The sequence below is a fragment of the Rutilus rutilus genome (genome assembly GCF_951802725.1).
Source record: "Rutilus rutilus genome assembly, chromosome: 4".
In the NCBI taxonomy this organism is placed as follows: Eukaryota; Metazoa; Chordata; class Actinopteri; order Cypriniformes; family Leuciscidae; genus Rutilus; species Rutilus rutilus.
In genome coordinates this window covers 6,435,980-6,452,542 of record NC_140212.1, presented here as the reverse complement: position 1 = coordinate 6,452,542, position 16,563 = coordinate 6,435,980, and the positions used below count along the sequence as shown (strand labels likewise).

The 16,563-nt window shown below is 36.3% G+C and overlaps 2 protein-coding genes and 1 long non-coding RNA gene across 4 annotated transcripts; 1 reads left to right on the top strand and 2 right to left on the bottom strand.

Annotated features, from left to right (window-relative positions):
• Positions 1 to 114: 114 nt before the first annotated feature.
• On the top strand, positions 115 to 7,959 carry LOC311289003. Its single transcript, XR_014627054.1, has 3 exons — positions 115 to 172; positions 5,347 to 5,533; positions 7,778 to 7,959. It is a non-coding gene; the product is annotated as an uncharacterized lncRNA (long non-coding RNA).
• On the bottom strand, positions 459 to 3,550 carry ssbp1 (single-stranded DNA binding protein 1). 2 transcript variants are annotated; one of them, XM_084406744.1, is made up of 7 exons: positions 3,439 to 3,550; positions 2,956 to 3,030; positions 2,816 to 2,873; positions 2,015 to 2,155; positions 1,176 to 1,263; positions 1,002 to 1,090; positions 459 to 902 (listed from the first exon to the last, which is right to left on the bottom strand). In XM_084406744.1, exons 2-7 carry the CDS (start codon positions 2,977 to 2,979, stop codon positions 862 to 864), a joined length of 441 nt encoding a protein of 146 aa, XP_084262870.1. In that variant the 5' UTR covers positions 2,980 to 3,030; positions 3,439 to 3,550; the 3' UTR covers positions 459 to 861. The 2 variants fall into 2 exon arrangements, with proteins under 2 accessions (XP_084262870.1, XP_084262871.1); XM_084406745.1 differs by lacking the exon at positions 3,439 to 3,550 and adding an exon at positions 3,123 to 3,419.
• Positions 4,040 to 16,460, bottom strand: cUnh12orf56 (chromosome Un C12orf56 homolog). The gene is made up of 13 exons (XM_084406742.1): positions 15,529 to 16,460; positions 13,854 to 14,028; positions 12,210 to 12,288; positions 7,977 to 8,319; positions 7,750 to 7,838; positions 7,181 to 7,325; positions 7,001 to 7,089; positions 6,648 to 6,737; positions 6,465 to 6,561; positions 6,212 to 6,286; positions 5,622 to 5,699; positions 5,302 to 5,480; positions 4,040 to 5,218 (listed from the first exon to the last, which is right to left on the bottom strand). The coding sequence occupies exons 1-13, from the start codon at positions 15,823 to 15,825 to the stop codon at positions 5,104 to 5,106; spliced, it is 1,851 nt and encodes a 616-aa protein (XP_084262868.1). The 5' UTR covers positions 15,826 to 16,460; the 3' UTR covers positions 4,040 to 5,103.
• Between the last annotated feature and the right edge of the window lie 103 nt (positions 16,461 to 16,563).

Here is a 16,563-nt window from a genome sequence, read left to right as displayed (position 1 = left end):
AAGACTAACAAACAGCCTGACCAATAGGAGAGCGCTACTGTATGATTGACGTGAAATTGCTCCTATTAGGAATGACTCCGCATTATCTCTTTGACAAACCGTGTAAAGCCAAGAGTACCAAACTGTGTGCACCGCCTCAACTCCTATTGCTGTCAACGGATTCGTACTGCGGGTAAATATTTTGAAATGTGAACTTACTCTTATTTTAAAGCGCACTAAAAAAACAACAACACAATATCCTGGAGGCAGAAAAAATAGAACTAAACGACTGCATTAAGTCAATGGGTAAAATTAGCCCAAACAAATGAATATGACTGAAAAACAAAACGAAGAAATGAAACTAATGTTCTCTCAGTTTCATACAGGTAACTTTTTTAAACTTTCTGAAACCAGAAGGTATTTTACATGTGCTGTACGTGGAGGACGAGAGTATTCACAACAAATTCTTGACAAACTAGTAGGCTACTACATTTATTCATGAACATTAGCACGACAGTACAGTATAACAAATTGGAAGTGATTTTGTTAAACATAATTTCAGATATTAGGCTTTTTAACATATGGTATGTTTCAGAAGTCAAAAAGGAAAATTGAGCAATTTTTATTTATTTTACAAAGAGTCAAATCCAGTTCATGTGACTGGAACGTGTGTTTGTGTGTTTACATGTCAAAGTGCATCCTGCTAGCGCCCTCTGTCGGGAATAAGACAGCCTGACAATCATAACAACAACATTACTTCATTTGCCTATGTATGACTGTTAAGGGCAGGCACAAAGATACTCAAAAAAGTTGATGTAAGAGCATAATAACGCTATACAAAATATCTTCTTTTGGTTCCTAAAGTCTGGGAAGGCGTCTTCACTACTGTTCTCGCAGATTCTCACTTAAAAACACAATATTATCTGTGGAGAAAAAAAAACACAAATGATGCTTAGTAAATTTTTTAATCATTAAAGCAAAACATAAAAAAAGAGACTGTGGTAAAGCACCAAAAGTCTGACCTGCGATAATAGTTGTTGCCTGTCGCCTGACGTTGTTTTTATCCATGTACTCTCCATAATCGAGCTTTCCTTCCACAAGAATTCGAGACCTGAAAATAAGTTTGACCACAGGTTAATAGCAGTATGTTTTATTTTTATATTCATAAATGCCTCAAAAACAAATAGGAAACACACCCTTTCTTTACATACTGATACGCCACGTCTCTCAGGCCTGGTTTGAATACTGAAACTCTGTGCCATGTTGTTTTCTGGGTGACATCTCCTGCAAAAAATGTATTAAAAATTAGAATAACCTTTCTTATTAGTTTATTAAAGTCACCATGAAATCAAAATGGACAATTCTTATTTTTTTAATGGAATCTTTTAGTATTTATTATAAATGATTTATCAGTGCACATCATTATAAAAAAAATAAATAAATCATATTCCTTGTAATCTTTAGTCAAAATAACTTCCCCTCCCTCTTCCTGCGACATCTTTTCTCTGATGACATGTTTAGCGGCACGAGGGCGGGGCCACCTGTCACTCACATGAGCCAATAGCAAACCACATCCATCCAATCATTCCCTATAAACAAGCCCCGCCCTACATTTGTTCTTGTTCCAGAAGCAGTTTCTCTCTTATATACACATCACAATAGGGAAGAAAAGACATTGCCAACTTCTGTTTCATGCTGACTTTATGATCATTGACTGGTGAGTGAGGAGGAACATATCTAAATTTTGTTTAAACAGTCCACATATTTGCACCATGAAGACAATTTTCTCACATAAAGCATATCTGAAAACTAGAGTTAATTTGTTATCAACATTAAAACATTATCTCTTCATCTAACAACCAAAAACTATTGTATCTTATAATAGATTAAAAAAATTCATTTGCCTCATACAGTTATATACAGAATACAAACTGCAGTAATTGTAAATCTGGTCCAATCCATAGACTAAAAATAAAATAAATAAAGAATCAACAGAAATAAAAACGAGCACACAGATTCATCTTTAAACTATCACCTGTATTTGTGGGTTCTCCCTCCCCGGACCGCCACATCTCGTTGGTTGCCATGGAGAAGATGGTGACGGGGTTTCTGCCCTCCACCTGTCTCATGACGGGGTCTTGCCCAACCCGCCCAAGAAGCTGCACTTTGTTAATAGCTGGTAAAAGACAAAGCAAAGAGATTGACTTTCAGCAAAGAGAACCAAAATCCGAGTCATGTCTCATGTAATCGCTCAGTGTTGCAACCACATCAATTGTGAAAGACGTCAATAAAACAGCTTGAGAACAATGTAATGTTAAATTTACCTCAGAAAAGCCATTCAATGACCATAAACTCACTAGTCAGCTAGAAAAATTAACTCTAGAGAGGAGCTTTTTGCTAAATATACTATGCACTATATTACATATTGATTATATATTTTACTGTTTTTAGCTTATATTTACTTGCGTTTGAATAAATCTGTCAGTTTTATGACAGCCACAATTTAAATGTTTATATTTGTGTGTAACTGGAGTGTTTATATACAAATCAGTTCATTTTAATCTTCAATATTATAGTAATGTAGTACCAACTGACTGTGAAGTGAAGTTATTTTGAAGTGGATCAAAAGAGTTCATAAAAGTTGTCCAAAGACAAGCACGTGTATCGTTCAAAATTAATCAGGTATATTTATTATAGTTAGTTAAATCTTTTTATTATTTATTTATGCACTGTTTTTCTCTGAACTTTTCCTCAGACCCATTTGTACACCTTTGCAGCTCCCAATTTGAAAACCCCTGGTGTAGTAGACTGTACACAATGATCGACAGATACTCACATCTCTCCAAGATCAGACTTGCATCTGTGGTCCTGTGTCGGACAAACTGTTTAAGTATCTGTCAGGAAAGAGTAAAAATAGTCAGCCTATAGTAATCCTTATTAGCAAACATGAACCCATCTACATCTTTGTTTCATTACCTGTGTGGAGGCATTTCTCAACATCTTCTCTACTTGGTGGATGGTGCTATGATGTTTGCTGATAGGTCAAACACCCTGTGAAAGAAAAATGGCGTTATCAGAGTAATAAAGGAATAGTGTACGTGAAATAAACTACGTAAAAGTAATGTTGAAAATAGATCATTTGCCTTATTCGCATTCCACCTATAAAGACAGCAAGGTCATGATGTAGTTCAAGGTAAAACATTCTTTACAATATCCTCAATAATATAATTTTTTCATTACTAGTTTTATACTTTAATTATTTAAGATTTATTCTGTATCCTACTTTCAGCAAATCCAATCAAGAAACACATGTTAATCTCCCGCCATTCACGTACACCAACTAGTCACGATTAGAAGACACATGTAATGGTGATTGTACGCTTTATACCTACGATGTATAATCTATATCGTCTTCGCTGTTTATATGAAAGACAAATGCAAAGATAAACTTCGACTTACAAGTTCAAAAGATCTTGATAATGCTTCAATAACCCCACGCTGTTTCCGGTGCGTCTTGGAAAACATTCCCCCAGTACAATAACCGAAAAACGCCCGTTCCCGTTCTGTCCTCTCATCATATTCATCTCTTATTTGTTATATTTTTTATGTTCCTTCAACTGCGATTCGTTTTATTAAAATTAATTAATTTAAACACCCAAGGAATTTGTCGCACATAATTATTTTCCTCAAAAGTTATTGTATAGTTGTTTTATTTTAATTGTTTTAACTGAACATTTTGGACCATCAAGTTGGCAAAAACAATGTATTTTTGCATTAGAACAGTAATATCAGCTGCATAACAAAATAAAAACATAATATATATGCAAATATATATATTATGGCAAAACGTTTTATTTTTCATAACTTTTAGCCTGGGCTTTTAAAATGACATTCATGTGATGCATTTATATACAGTTTCAGTTTATTTATTTAAGTCTACAGGGTTAAAAGTGCTCATAGTTGCAGAAACACACATCTTCATTCAACAATTTGGGTTTATAAAAATGAGACAGAGAAACAAATGTTTATTTAAAATATTTGTTATTTTTAATTTGAGGCCTTGGGGTACATAGAGTTCCTGAAGATTAGTACAGTCTTATAGAGAGTGCATCCAAACAACAACTAAATAAATAAACAAGTGCATTCATACCAGAGGCTTTACTTACAGTAAATGTATGAAGAAGATTCACATTTAGGTGATAATACTGTGATCAGTCTCGTATATTATAGAGGTCTGCCAAACCTGAATTTGTTCATTAAAAAGTGCCATTAGACATCCATCTTTTTATATTTATATATAATAAATAGTTCCATATATTAAATGATCTGTGATGTTCATGTACTATGTGTTGACTTCCCATTAAATCTTTGATATTTTACACATATTACAGTGATAATAATCCTGAGTGTAGACAAAGGCGATATGCTAAACAGAGTGGAATCCTGCAGTCTCTGTTCAACACACAGTAAGACACAATACAAGACTTGAATTCAATCTTAAAGTGCAGCATATTCATTCAAAGGCATATTCGCATATGAGAACACCTGTGCATCTGTTTTTATGGAAGCTTGTTTCCGCCATGGATTAAAAAAAAAAAAAAAAAATTATTTTATTAAAAATAATTTTTATCTCACAATTCTGACTTTCTGAGAATTGCGAGTCATAAACTCAGAATAAGATAAATAAAGCCAGAATTGCGAGATATAAACTCTGAATTGTGAGAAATAAAGCCAGAAATGCGAGATATAAACTCGGAATTGCAAAATATAAAATTGAAATTGAGATAAAAACTCGGAATTGCGAGAAAAAAGTAAAAATTCTGAGATATAAACTCAAATTGTGAGAAAAAAGTCAGATTTGCGAGAAATAAACACAGAATTGCGAGATATCAACTCAGAATTGCGAGAAATAAACAGAATTGCGAGATATCAACTCAGAATTGCGAGATATAAAGTCAGAATTGTGATAAACTCATAATTACGGGATAAAACATTGCAATTACCTTATTTATTTATTTTATTCTGTGGCGGAAAAAAACTTCTATTGTTTTTACAATGCAGAAATAAGAAATTCAATCTGAGAGGGACAGAAAGATAGAGACAGATGCACACTGGCAGCAGAGCTCAGGGTTTCTGGAGAACCAGACTGAGGAGCTGGGAAAGAAGGCTCTGGGCGGGCTGACTGATGGGGTAGTGATGAGGCAGTTTGTCCTCCAGCCCTGACATCTTCACGTAGTACCTATAAAAAAAGAGGATTTTTAAAATATGACAGCCCTGTCTTAGCCTTGAAAAAAATTGGACTTGACGAAGCTCATGAAGAACCTGAACTCCTCCTTGAATCCTGTCCTGATGTATTTGCTCAAGCAGGTGCTGTGCTGCAGACAGGCTAACAGAACATGGAATCGCTGGTACAGAAGAACCGCCTGAGACGGGCTGACCGGAAACTGCGGGCCTGAGAGAACCAGAACCACCTGCTGGGCCTGATATCCAACAAACGGGAGCTGCGATAGAGAAAACCAAACAGGACGATCACATTATGAAGCTCTAGAGGGAGGTACGTTCAAACATTCGTTCTGATATAGGCATGCTAATCATGTGGATTTATGCAAATGTGCATGAAAATTAAATGGTTCTATACTTACTAAGAATGGATGAGGTTTAAGCAATTGAAACACCCAGCCAATGGTAAGGAAATGTCCCAGTGAAGGTGTGCGACTAGCCTTTGAAACACAATTGAGACAAGTAAAGCAGAGTGATATCGAGCCTAGGAAAAATGACATTCTCACCCTGATTAAAATATTACTAAATTACAATTACTATTGCTTGGAGTAAATTTTTTTAAATTGTGATGACATACTTTTAGGCCAGGCTGTCATACAAAGAATTTATGGAGAAAAAAACAAAAGAAAAAGAAAATGTATGGACACGTGCAAAAACAAGAGCGAACCAACAAAATGATTATGTTGTCTGTAGTCAATTTATGCTTTTCCTTTGAGCGTTTTGTTTTTCTATGCATTTTTTTGTTTTTGCATATTAAAATAAAACCTATAGTTTGGCCTTTTTTTGTCAAATAATTTTGTTAGATAAATACCTGTTCTATACCTGAAAAATACCTGATAAATACCTGAGAATATATATATTCTCCTCATATTTTGATGGTTTAATCAAACTAGTAGGGTAATTAAAAACAAATATCCCCTCCAGTTTTGATATATATATAAATGCTACTCACCTCCTGACAGAGAACAACAACCTCAAACAGCAACGCAGATGCCGCGTCCAGATAGTCCGCCTGCAGATGCTGCATCTGCGACACACAAAGACATTTCATTATCATAAATTAAATTGACTTATCATAAATTAATTGATTATTATTCATTTATATAATCAAAACATATAAAAAAGAAAAAAGATTTGTTTTTGTCTGTTCCTCACACTAGGTAGACAGGGTGAGTAAATAATGACAAAATATTACATTTTTATACCTTAGTAATTGAAGATTTGGAGTCCTTGGCAGAGTCTGGCAGCTGAAGATCCGGATCACACACTAGAGCCAGCAGCATGTCCGCTGTAAGAGCCCCTCTGCATTAAACAACAGCCAAGTCTCATTTAAATAAGATTTAATGAGCAGAGCAGACTGATATTATTGCCATGGTAGAATCACTTACTGTTTGGCCATCAGCATGCTGAGTCTTGTCGGTTCAATCTCTGTTTCCCTGAACATCAGGCTTAATATCTGAACCACTAAAGTACAAAGCCTGCAGAACATTGACACATCATCTTTATCTTAATGTCCTCAAAAGCAGTAGCGACTTCATGCGTTACAATAAAACCTACAGCACCGATCATGAAAACGTGCTTGGTTCTGGGGTGTACTGTAAGTTATAAAATGCCAACCTGGGGTCATTACAAAGTTGTTTAAACTATAAACATGGATAGTTTAGCTTGTTATGAGACTGACTGGCATGTGCATGTGTCACATGACCAGTTTTATGTCTAGTTTTCTTATTACGAGGCTTACAGAAGTCTGTCAGCTGTGTGAACTCCTCCATGGTCGCCCTGAGAGCTTTCAGACAGAGTTTTCACCAGGAAAGGATAAAGGTCAGGTGACTGAGAAGCAAATAAAAGAGGAATTTTCATTTTTGGATGAACCGTTCCTTTGAAGTGCATGTAAACACTAATGCATTAAGCAGCATCTTACCCTCCAGAAGAGTTTTTTGATGGTGGGGTTGCGGTATGTGGCCGTGTGCAGCTCCTGCAGGAGTAAATACTGACTCTCCAGACTGATGCTCTCCTGTAACAGCTCTCCACTCAACTGACCGAACAAGTGACACGTCCGCTCCCAGCTGGAAACACATTAGTAGACACTTTCTTAGCCTGTGCATTTAAAACTGCATGCATGCATATATGTCATGTAGGATCATGTTCCATGAAGATATTTTGTAAATTTCCAACTGTAAATATATAAAATATTTATTTTTGTGAGTGAAAGCAGCACAGTCGCGAACATAAATGGACAACTTTAAAGGCGATTTTTCTCAATATTTCGATTTTTTTGCACCCTCACATTCCAGATTTTCAAATAGTTGTATCTCGGACAAATATTGTCCTATCCTAACAAACAAACATTGAACTACATCAATGGAAAGCTTATTTATTCAGCTTTCAGATGATGTATACATCTCAATTTCCAAAAATTGACCCAGGGTCACAAATATGTACGGTTCAGTCAGATAGATACAGCATATAGCAGATATATAGCAGATATACCTGATCTTGTGATATTTCTGTCTCTGAGGAGAAGAGGAGGATATGCCACATCTCCGCCTGTACACTGGGTCCAGCATAAAAGTTGATCTCTACAAAAAACATTATAAAAACAACAACATTAAACATTATTTTAATTGCATTACTTACAATGAATCGACTTGAATGTTGACCATTAAACACAAAAACCCAGAAGCTATGACAGAAATGGACTCCACACACACACGTACTATGATATAGCTGCTCCAGGAGCTCTGTAGGTGAGGGAATATTCGGGACGATGGAGATACAGCATAAAGGTGCAACTCTTCCTCTGTCTCATCTTCCTCCTCCTCCTCCTTCTGCTTCTCTGTTATTGTTCTCCTCATCACTCTTGTCAGGACTGAACCTCTGTGACGGAATGCTACAGGGTCTTGAGCAGAGGTCCTTCGCTGGTCATTAGTGATGCTGGGGAGAGGAGCTGCACTGGGGGAGGTATTAAACACACTCAGACCCAATACATTCGGGTTTGGACAGGAAGCTGAACGTCTTTTCGGAACGACGCTGCCCTCTTCTTCCTCCAGCGCACCATCACTATAACAGACAGAGAAGATCTGAAGATTGTCTTTGAAAAAGATGTTGGTCAAAAGACTAGAATAAAATTATTACTATTATTGTTTTTTTAGATGAAAAAGCAGGGAAGCAGTTTTATTTTTAAAATATGAATTTTATATTAATAATATTATAAATAATAATTAGTATTAAATAAATAATATTATTCATGTTTTAAAAACCTTATGACATGGCAAGTAGGGTTATAGTTGGCTAAAAGTAAAACTAGAACTATAAACATCAAATAAAACATTTTTACTTTAAATAAAATAAACATTAAGTGAAATAAAATAACATGTATAAAAAAAGCTGAAACATTTCTCATTTTCATTTAGTTTAACATGTACATGTACTAAAATAACTCAAAACTAAAACTGAAATAAAAATTGATAAATATATATATTTATATATAGGCTATATATAAATATATTGATAAGTATATATATATATAAACTAATAAAAGTGAAAAAAAATTAACTAAAATGAAAATGAAAAAAGAAAATATAAAAACTAATTCAAAACTATTAATAAAAACTAAATTGTATCTCTGTGATACTAAAATAACACTGATGGGAAGGCATTTCAGGTTGTCAGATGTCGGATGGTAAAACCAATCAAATTTTATGATGTTTAAAGTTTTAAAATAATATTTTAAATACATTTAGTTAAGATTAAGATGGCCTAACGTGTTCAAACGTGTTCATGGCCTAACGTTCAAAATTTTAACTAGACATTTTTTTAATCATCTTGCATTTGTCACACAGATTTGTCTAATAACAAAAAAGCTGATATAAGATGGATCTTTTTATAATCAAAACAGATCTCTTCAAAGAGGTGCTCTGAACTGTATAATTTATTAGGGCCTTTGATAAAGCATAAGAGCAAACTAGCTGCACTGACAGACCATATCCATGAGGAGGCGCTGGCGAGTGACATGTTCAGTGGCACAGTATTGGAGAACTTAAAGGTTTGGATGCCAGACAAGGTCCTTCACGCCCCATCATCATCCTCCCATTTAAATTTCCTCTAATCGGATGCAGGATAAAAAGAAAATCTTTCCATACGCCTCAACATTCTCACAATTTCCTAAGTGGAAAATGCCCATTAGGTGCACTGACCTACTTTTCGTTCTCATGCCGATGTCTGAAAAACGCTCACAGACCATCTCTGTACAGCCGCAATACCACAGATTCAATAAATCCTTCAAATGATGTTTAAACTGTGGAAAAGCTGGCTTTAAATAACATTTATAGCACTTCCCATGTGGTTACGCGTGTGTCTCTTCAGACAATGGCAAGCGCTCACAAATTTGTGCTGAACGTGAGCTAATGGTCTCCCTTGGGTGGGATTCAACTGGAGCTGAGAGTCACATTACAGTGCTACTGAGAGAAAGCACACATTCACACTGTTCTCAGAACAGTCTCAGAGAGGTTTGATGAACACAAGCACAGTAGCAGCGAGGGCTGGCTACTCCCGTTCTTCGTCAGGACGTCGTTAAGAACGTTAAGCTGGCATGTTTTGCTGAGACAAACAAGGTCTTTTAATTGGATATTTATTGCGTAGCGGTTTCCTCATCATGGCAACAGTGTGAATGACGCCAGTGGCCTCCCTCTGCGTCTCCAGCTCAATGCATGAACACACATCATCACTGCAACTGATGTCAGTTTTGGAAACCACATTAAATTGGTTTTCAAATTGTAGGAGCTTTCATTGTGAACAGCAGTGTTGTTATCGTCAAGTAAAACTAAACCTATTAAAAAGCATTTTTGTTAAATAAAATTATATATTTAATGAAAAACTTAAACTAAATAGAAATAAATAAAAAAAACCTTGCCTTTGCAACTAACTGAAATAACTTTGAGAACTAAAAATACTAACTGAAAACTGAAACTGATATACAGAAGAAAAATCCGAAAAATAAGAAAATTACAAAAGAGCATAACAAAATTACAAAAAATGAACAAAAAAATATGGAAAAAAAGTTAATTAAAACTATAATACTATCTAAATACTACTAAAATAACACTGATGAATATATTCAAATAAACATTTTCACTTCATGAAACAGCAAACACAGAGCCTAATATGCTGCTAGTGGTTTCTAATTTACAAGATCTTTCTTTCTTTTTTTTGCGTTCATTAAACATGCATATGTAATGCAACCTCTCTTCTTGCCCCATTTCCTCTTCAGAGGCTCACGTTGCAACAGAGAGCGACATGCTCTGCATAGTGCAACAGAAAAGTTACCTTTAAAGCTATGGAAAAATAGTTCCAGAAGTTACAGTGTGTTTTCATAGTACGTCTTGAAGTTCCCCTGTTGTGCTATTTAAAAGGTTCCTAATTTTGTTTTGGAGTCCCCTATAATTAGTTTACATGCATCAAAGGTCAAAAACACTTACATTTTCTCAAAATATACATTAACAGCATTAGCTCTTTCCTCACTGTGTCTGAAACGATTCAATAAAGGATTCGGTCTCTCTAAACCCCTCCTAAAGCATACTCTGCTCTGATTGGTCAGACGGCCCAATCTGTTGTGATTGGTCTACTCTGCTCTGATTGGTCAGATGGCCCAGTCTGTTGTGATTGGTCTACTCTGCTCTGACTGGTCAGACGGCCCAGTCTGTTGTGATTGGTCTACTCTCCTCTGATTGGTCAGATGGCCCAGTCTGTTATGATTGGTCTACTCTGTGCTGATTGGTCACACGACCCAGTCTGTTGTGATTGGTCTACTCTGCTGTGATTGCTCAGACGGCCCAGTCTTTTGTAATTGGTCTACCACTTACAGCACGTGTCGGAAATGAAACGGCCGTTACCATATCTGAATTTCAGCACAGCGTTTGATTCACAGTTAATAAGAACAGTAACGATGGCGGTTTTTGGTTTTACCGTATCAATTAGCGCCTGATTCCTCATTCTTTGGAAGTGCAGTAAAGTGGATTTTCTTGCACAGAACAGAAAACAGCATCTTCTCGACGTGTCGATAACACAAACCAAACTCTTCCGGGCCTCAGCTACAACTACCGTTTGAGAGCCGGTCAAACTAGACGTTGTTTGCCAGCAGCCAATCAAGACCATAGACTGGCATTATGCAAATGTGTGACAAACCTAGGTAGGTTCGAGCAGGAATTATGCATAAAAAGCATAATGAGGCACTTTAAAAGATCAAGGAAATAACACACAGTCTATTGATCTCTCGTTCTCTAATTTGCTGCCTTTGTCCTGTCTACTCTGCTTCTCTTCTCTAGTTGTTGTTCTCCCAGTCGGAAGTCAGAGTTACAGAGGATATTTCTGAGAAACCAGCCACTTAATAGAGCTAAACTATAGTATATTCTAGACTACAGTGAAATAAAAGAGTCAGCTTATCATTCATTCATTCATTCATTTTCTACTTTTTGATCCATTAAATTGCTCCACTTAATGCTTTTTGTTGCATGTCACTGGATAAAACTCCAAGACATTTTTTCTTACGTTAAACCATTCAGCTTTATGACCTATGAAGCTTTAAATCAGTATACTATGTATTGCTTATACAGCGTCATTGATAGTTTAGCACAGACAAAAACGTAATCAAGGTTCTAAGCAACAAAGCACAACACAGACGGTTCTTGTGCGCCCCCTGAGATATAAAATGCGAATATCTCCACATTTATTATCACACCGGTTTGTTTAATGAGATCGCTGTGGCTCGAGTTGCTAAGCAAATTCCTCTTCAAAACGGAGTCTGTTCGTCCTGTGCATTGTAGAGTCTGAGGCAGTAAAAAGCTGTGTGGTGGAGATAAAGCACTTTGAATGGCTCATTGTGACGCTCACAAATACACAGCAGTTGGTTGTGTTGGTTGAAAGTGAGGCCGTTAACACTGAGAGGACTTTACCTCATTGATGTGGGAGAGATTCTCCAGCTGGAGGACTCAGACGGAGCTGAGCGTGTCGACAGGAGAACATGACTCATTCCTGCAGGATCACAGGAAAACACTTATTTGGTTTCATTATGACACTTAGCGAGTTGAAGTTTATCTTATCTACTTAATAATTCATAATGCTTAATTTTAAAGTAACGTCACATTTATTTTTTTTGTCCGGATCTATTGATTTTTTTCCTAACAGCAATTACTTGAATATGCAGTAGTGGCCAAAAGTGATATTTGTTTTTAATGACCACCCTATTATGCACTTTCATTTTCTCATAATATACATTGCAGCATCTCCTCATTTCTAATAGCGTATGAAAATGGTTCGGTCAGATGAACCAGTCTGTTGTGATTGGTCGGCCGCTTACAACTTGTGTCGGAAACAAAACGCTTATTACCATATCTGAATTTCAGCTTGATACATAATGATGCCAATAGTAACGATGGCATCGGTTTTACCATATCAATTCGAGCGCAAGTCCTCATCCATTTGAAGTGCCTGCAAAGTGGACTTGCTTTGGCAGGACAGAAAAAAGCATTTTCTCGACATGTCAATAACACAAGCCAAACTCTTTCAGTCTCAGCTACAACTAAGAGTGTTTGAGAGCCGGTCAAACTAGACATCGTTCACGGGAAACCAATGAAGACCATAGACTGGAATTATGCAAATTTGTTCAGGTATGTAACAGAAAGTAAGACTGGAATTACTGACGACTCATTTCAGGCAGTTCAGAATCATTTTTTTTTCTTTTAGGAGACTTTGACATGCACTTTGATCTTTAAAACTTTGCAGAGATTTTACATTGACAAACAACTATATTACACACTGCATGAAAGGTAATATTTGGTAATAATCGGCACTTTAAGGTATTTATCTGACAAAAGTATTTGGCAACAAGGGCAAACTGAAAGTCAAATGTCATCACTCAAAAAAAAAGTGATTTTTCATAAAAATGTGTTTAACTTAAAATAGACTTTTTACTTTACAGTTTTAAAGATGAATCTGCTTTAAGTGTGACTTTGTTTAAACTACGGTTTAGAATATGTATGCTTAATTTTGTTGCTTTTTTACAAATAAGAAAACCCAGTAAACCAATAATCGTTAAAAAAAATGTATTGACCTGTTAAAATAATAGAACAAATTTCACAATGAGTGACTCCTCTTCATTCACAGATTAACTCAAATGATGTATAACTGCTAAGTGTCTTTGTGCGTCTTGTCCACAGTGCTGTTTCTCTCAGATAACCTCATTCAGCTGTTTATCCTGAACTGGTTAAGCTACTGCCTATGTCCAGGCAGAGTAAATCTCAATGCCTGGACACAAGAAGGACACAAAACTCACAGCTGACGCATACACACAAGTCAATGTGGGTTACGTGTGTGTCAGTACGGCTGCTTCATCAGGACAGGTGAAAGAGCTCGTGGATTAACACACATACCTTGCGCAGGTCAGGGACTTGACTAATGCGATTACAGGTTTATTACACTGTCAAGGAGAAAATGGGCTGAATCCTGGGCTTCTAATAATAACTATGCACTCATGCTTGCGAACAGTTAATGAATTCCTGATTAATTATTAATTTTTGATTTAATTCAATTGTTTTTACCCTCCAGAGAAGAGTTGCGTCCTTGCGATGGAGATGGTGGGCATTCTGGCTTATTCTTGCTGGATCCTTTGGGTCTTTTGCTCTTTTTCCCAGTATTCTTTGCAGTATGAACAACACGAATATGCAGTGAACGCTCACGCTCCTCTCCACTGAGGAAATCAGGCAAATCGTTGATCTGTGAGGAAAGATAGAGATGTGTGATGACATTGCGCTAACACAGATTAATTACATTAAGGCCCGTTCACACCAAGAACGATAACCATATTAGCGATATTGTTCTGTTTATTAAGCAATTTTGTCGTCTGCCGCTTTAAATGCTCGAGCTCTTTAAAATCAGGTGGACTCTGATTGGCTGTCATTGTTTTTATCACTCATCAGCTGAAAAAAATCTGAAAGTGATTCCAACAATATAGTTTCTGTGCCGTTATCGTTATAGTTGTGGTGTGAACTCTGCGATTCTTTTATGTGTAACCGATTTTATAACTATATCTTTATCATTATCGTTATAGTCATCGTCCTTGCTGTGAACAGGCCTTTAGCGTAAGCCGCTTGAAGTGGGAATGAATGATTTTTAAATTAGCCCACGCCTAATCATCAATAATCAATTAGCAATCATTAATATGAATATTTTTATATAAATTTGTGCATTTATTGTATTCCCAGGCAGCAGCAAGCTGGGGATAATTCTGTTATTCCTAAGAGGTCAATTGCCTTTCCTTGTTAATTCTGCCATTGTGACATTTACAAGCTTCATCCGTCTGTCTTTTACAGTCTCCCAGTGCTGAAACGTTCCATGACTAATGCTTTGAGCTGTGTAAGTGCATAAGCTTACCAAACAAACCTTCTTTAAGCAGTTTAACATGACAGGATAAGTAAACGTCCTCACTATTATTAGCGTTGTCTTGCCATCGCTGCTTGGTAGACAGTCGTGCTTTATCTGACATTTAGAACACACTGACTCAACGGTGAGGGATGTATGATTTAAAACTGATCAATACAAAAGTTATTAAGTTATATTAATGGCAAAGTGAGGTAATTTAAGTTTAATAAATATACAAAAAATAAGCCCACTGCCATGTAAAGTGCTTCAAACAGGGTTCCCACATTTCTAGGCTGATTCATTTCCATGATTTTCCAATATTTTCCAGTCATTTGTAATGACTGGAAAAGGAGATCGCTCTCACAAAGAGTAATGTTGCATAACTACACAAATGTATATTTCCATCCATGACCTTTTAAAATTGTATTCATTTTAATGAGTTCTCCAGGACTGGTAATCACACTGTTGAAATTTACCTGATATTTCCAGGCTTGTCAGAACTGTGTGAACCCTGTTCTGAAGAATAACCAAGTTAAATTATGATAATGTATTTTGCAATGAAGATTGTTTGAATTTGTGCAGAATATCCTTTGAATATTTACCAACGTAACTTTTCTCTAATTGTGCAAAAACACGAAGCAATGTGGTTATATAGTGTCTATATTGCTTTCTTTTATTGTTAATATACTACTGATGTGTATATTGTATTCTATTACTGTTGTTGCACTACATTGTGTTATACTCTATTATGCTCTTGTGTTGTTTGAGTAAATGCATTAATCAATCTATATGCAATATAAATAGATGAAAAAACAACATTAATATGTCTATATATCCAGTATATCTTGCTCTCACCAGCTCGATGCTCGTGACGTGTCTGAAGCTGAGCGCCTCTCGCAGCGCGCGCGGAGGATACTCGCTCAGATACACGCGCTCATCGGTCAATATCACATGCATGAAAACCTTCTTCACCGACCCCGAGACCACCACACACGGCTCGTAGAACCGGATCCGCTCGTACACATCCCGGTTGGTGTTTCTCTTCAGGAAAGAGTCCAGTTTGCTGTTGTTCTGGCAGAGCAGCCCGTCCGCGCTGGTTCTGGCCATGGGAATGTCACCTTTAACACCACGCTCCCTCACTCCACGTCCCATATCCCGCGCATGCTGTCATATTAAATTAATTGCAGAAGTTATTAATACACCCATCCATCCATTCCCTGCCGTGTTGTCTGTAAGGTGTATTCTCGCTCTCTGTGCCTTTGGAGCGGAGCAGCGCACTCATTGCGCATGCGCATATACCCTTATAAATAGTGCAGCATGGTTTGGCTCATTGTTATTATGAGGAATACTACATACAAAAATAACAAAAGATAAAAAAAAAAAAAAAAAAAGGAAAATTAAATGAATATAAAAAGTTATATTTTATTACATTGATAGAATGTATTTTAGCAAACTGCTAAACTAAACTTCTGCTTTTGTGTTCCAGGAGGGAAAATGGGTTTGGAAAGACTTGTCGGTGAGTAAATAAGAATATTATTTTTTAACTGAACTATTTCGTTTATACCATATATTTTATAATAATGTTACGAGCATAGACAGTATGGTTACGAGTTTGCAGGCTGGAATGATTGTGGAACAATTGCGCCACCTTGTGGACATAGAAGCATGTCAGTTTTGAGCAAATGTTTCTATTTCTTATTGATGTGGAGTATATATGAACCTGGGAGCTATTAACCGATCTGTTATGCCACACATCACAGCATTCTCATGAGTCGTCAAAAGTGTTAATGTGCAAAAAAGCCATTAGGTATGCAACTACTGTAACCCTAAAACAAACCCTATTCCTACCCTAACCACATAGTAAGTATATGTAGTTTATTATTATTACTC

What these genes read in the sequence shown, in the direction of transcription:
- cUnh12orf56 (XM_084406742.1), bottom strand. Translation starts at nt 15,825, where the DNA reads ATGGGACGTGGAGTGAGGGAGCGTGGTGTTAAAGGTGACATTCCCATG. An exon ending in ATCTCTCCCACATCAATGAG is followed by an intron (nt 8,320 to 12,209) that starts GTAAAGTCCTCT and finishes TGTCTGTTATAG; the next exon opens with TGATGGTGCGCTGGAGGAAG. An exon ending in AGCATGCTGATGGCCAAACA is followed by an intron (nt 6,562 to 6,647) that starts GTAAGTGATTCT and finishes TGTTTAATGCAG; the next exon opens with AGGGGCTCTTACAGCGGACA.
- ssbp1 (XM_084406744.1), bottom strand. Translation starts at nt 2,979, where the DNA reads ATGTTGAGAAATGCCTCCACACAG. An exon ending in GGGAGAACCCACAAATACAG is followed by an intron (nt 1,264 to 2,014) that starts GTGATAGTTTAA and finishes CATTTTTTGCAG; the next exon opens with GAGATGTCACCCAGAAAACA. An exon ending in TATCAGTATGTAAAGAAAGG is followed by an intron (nt 1,091 to 1,175) that starts GTGTGTTTCCTA and finishes ACTTATTTTCAG; the next exon opens with GTCTCGAATTCTTGTGGAAG.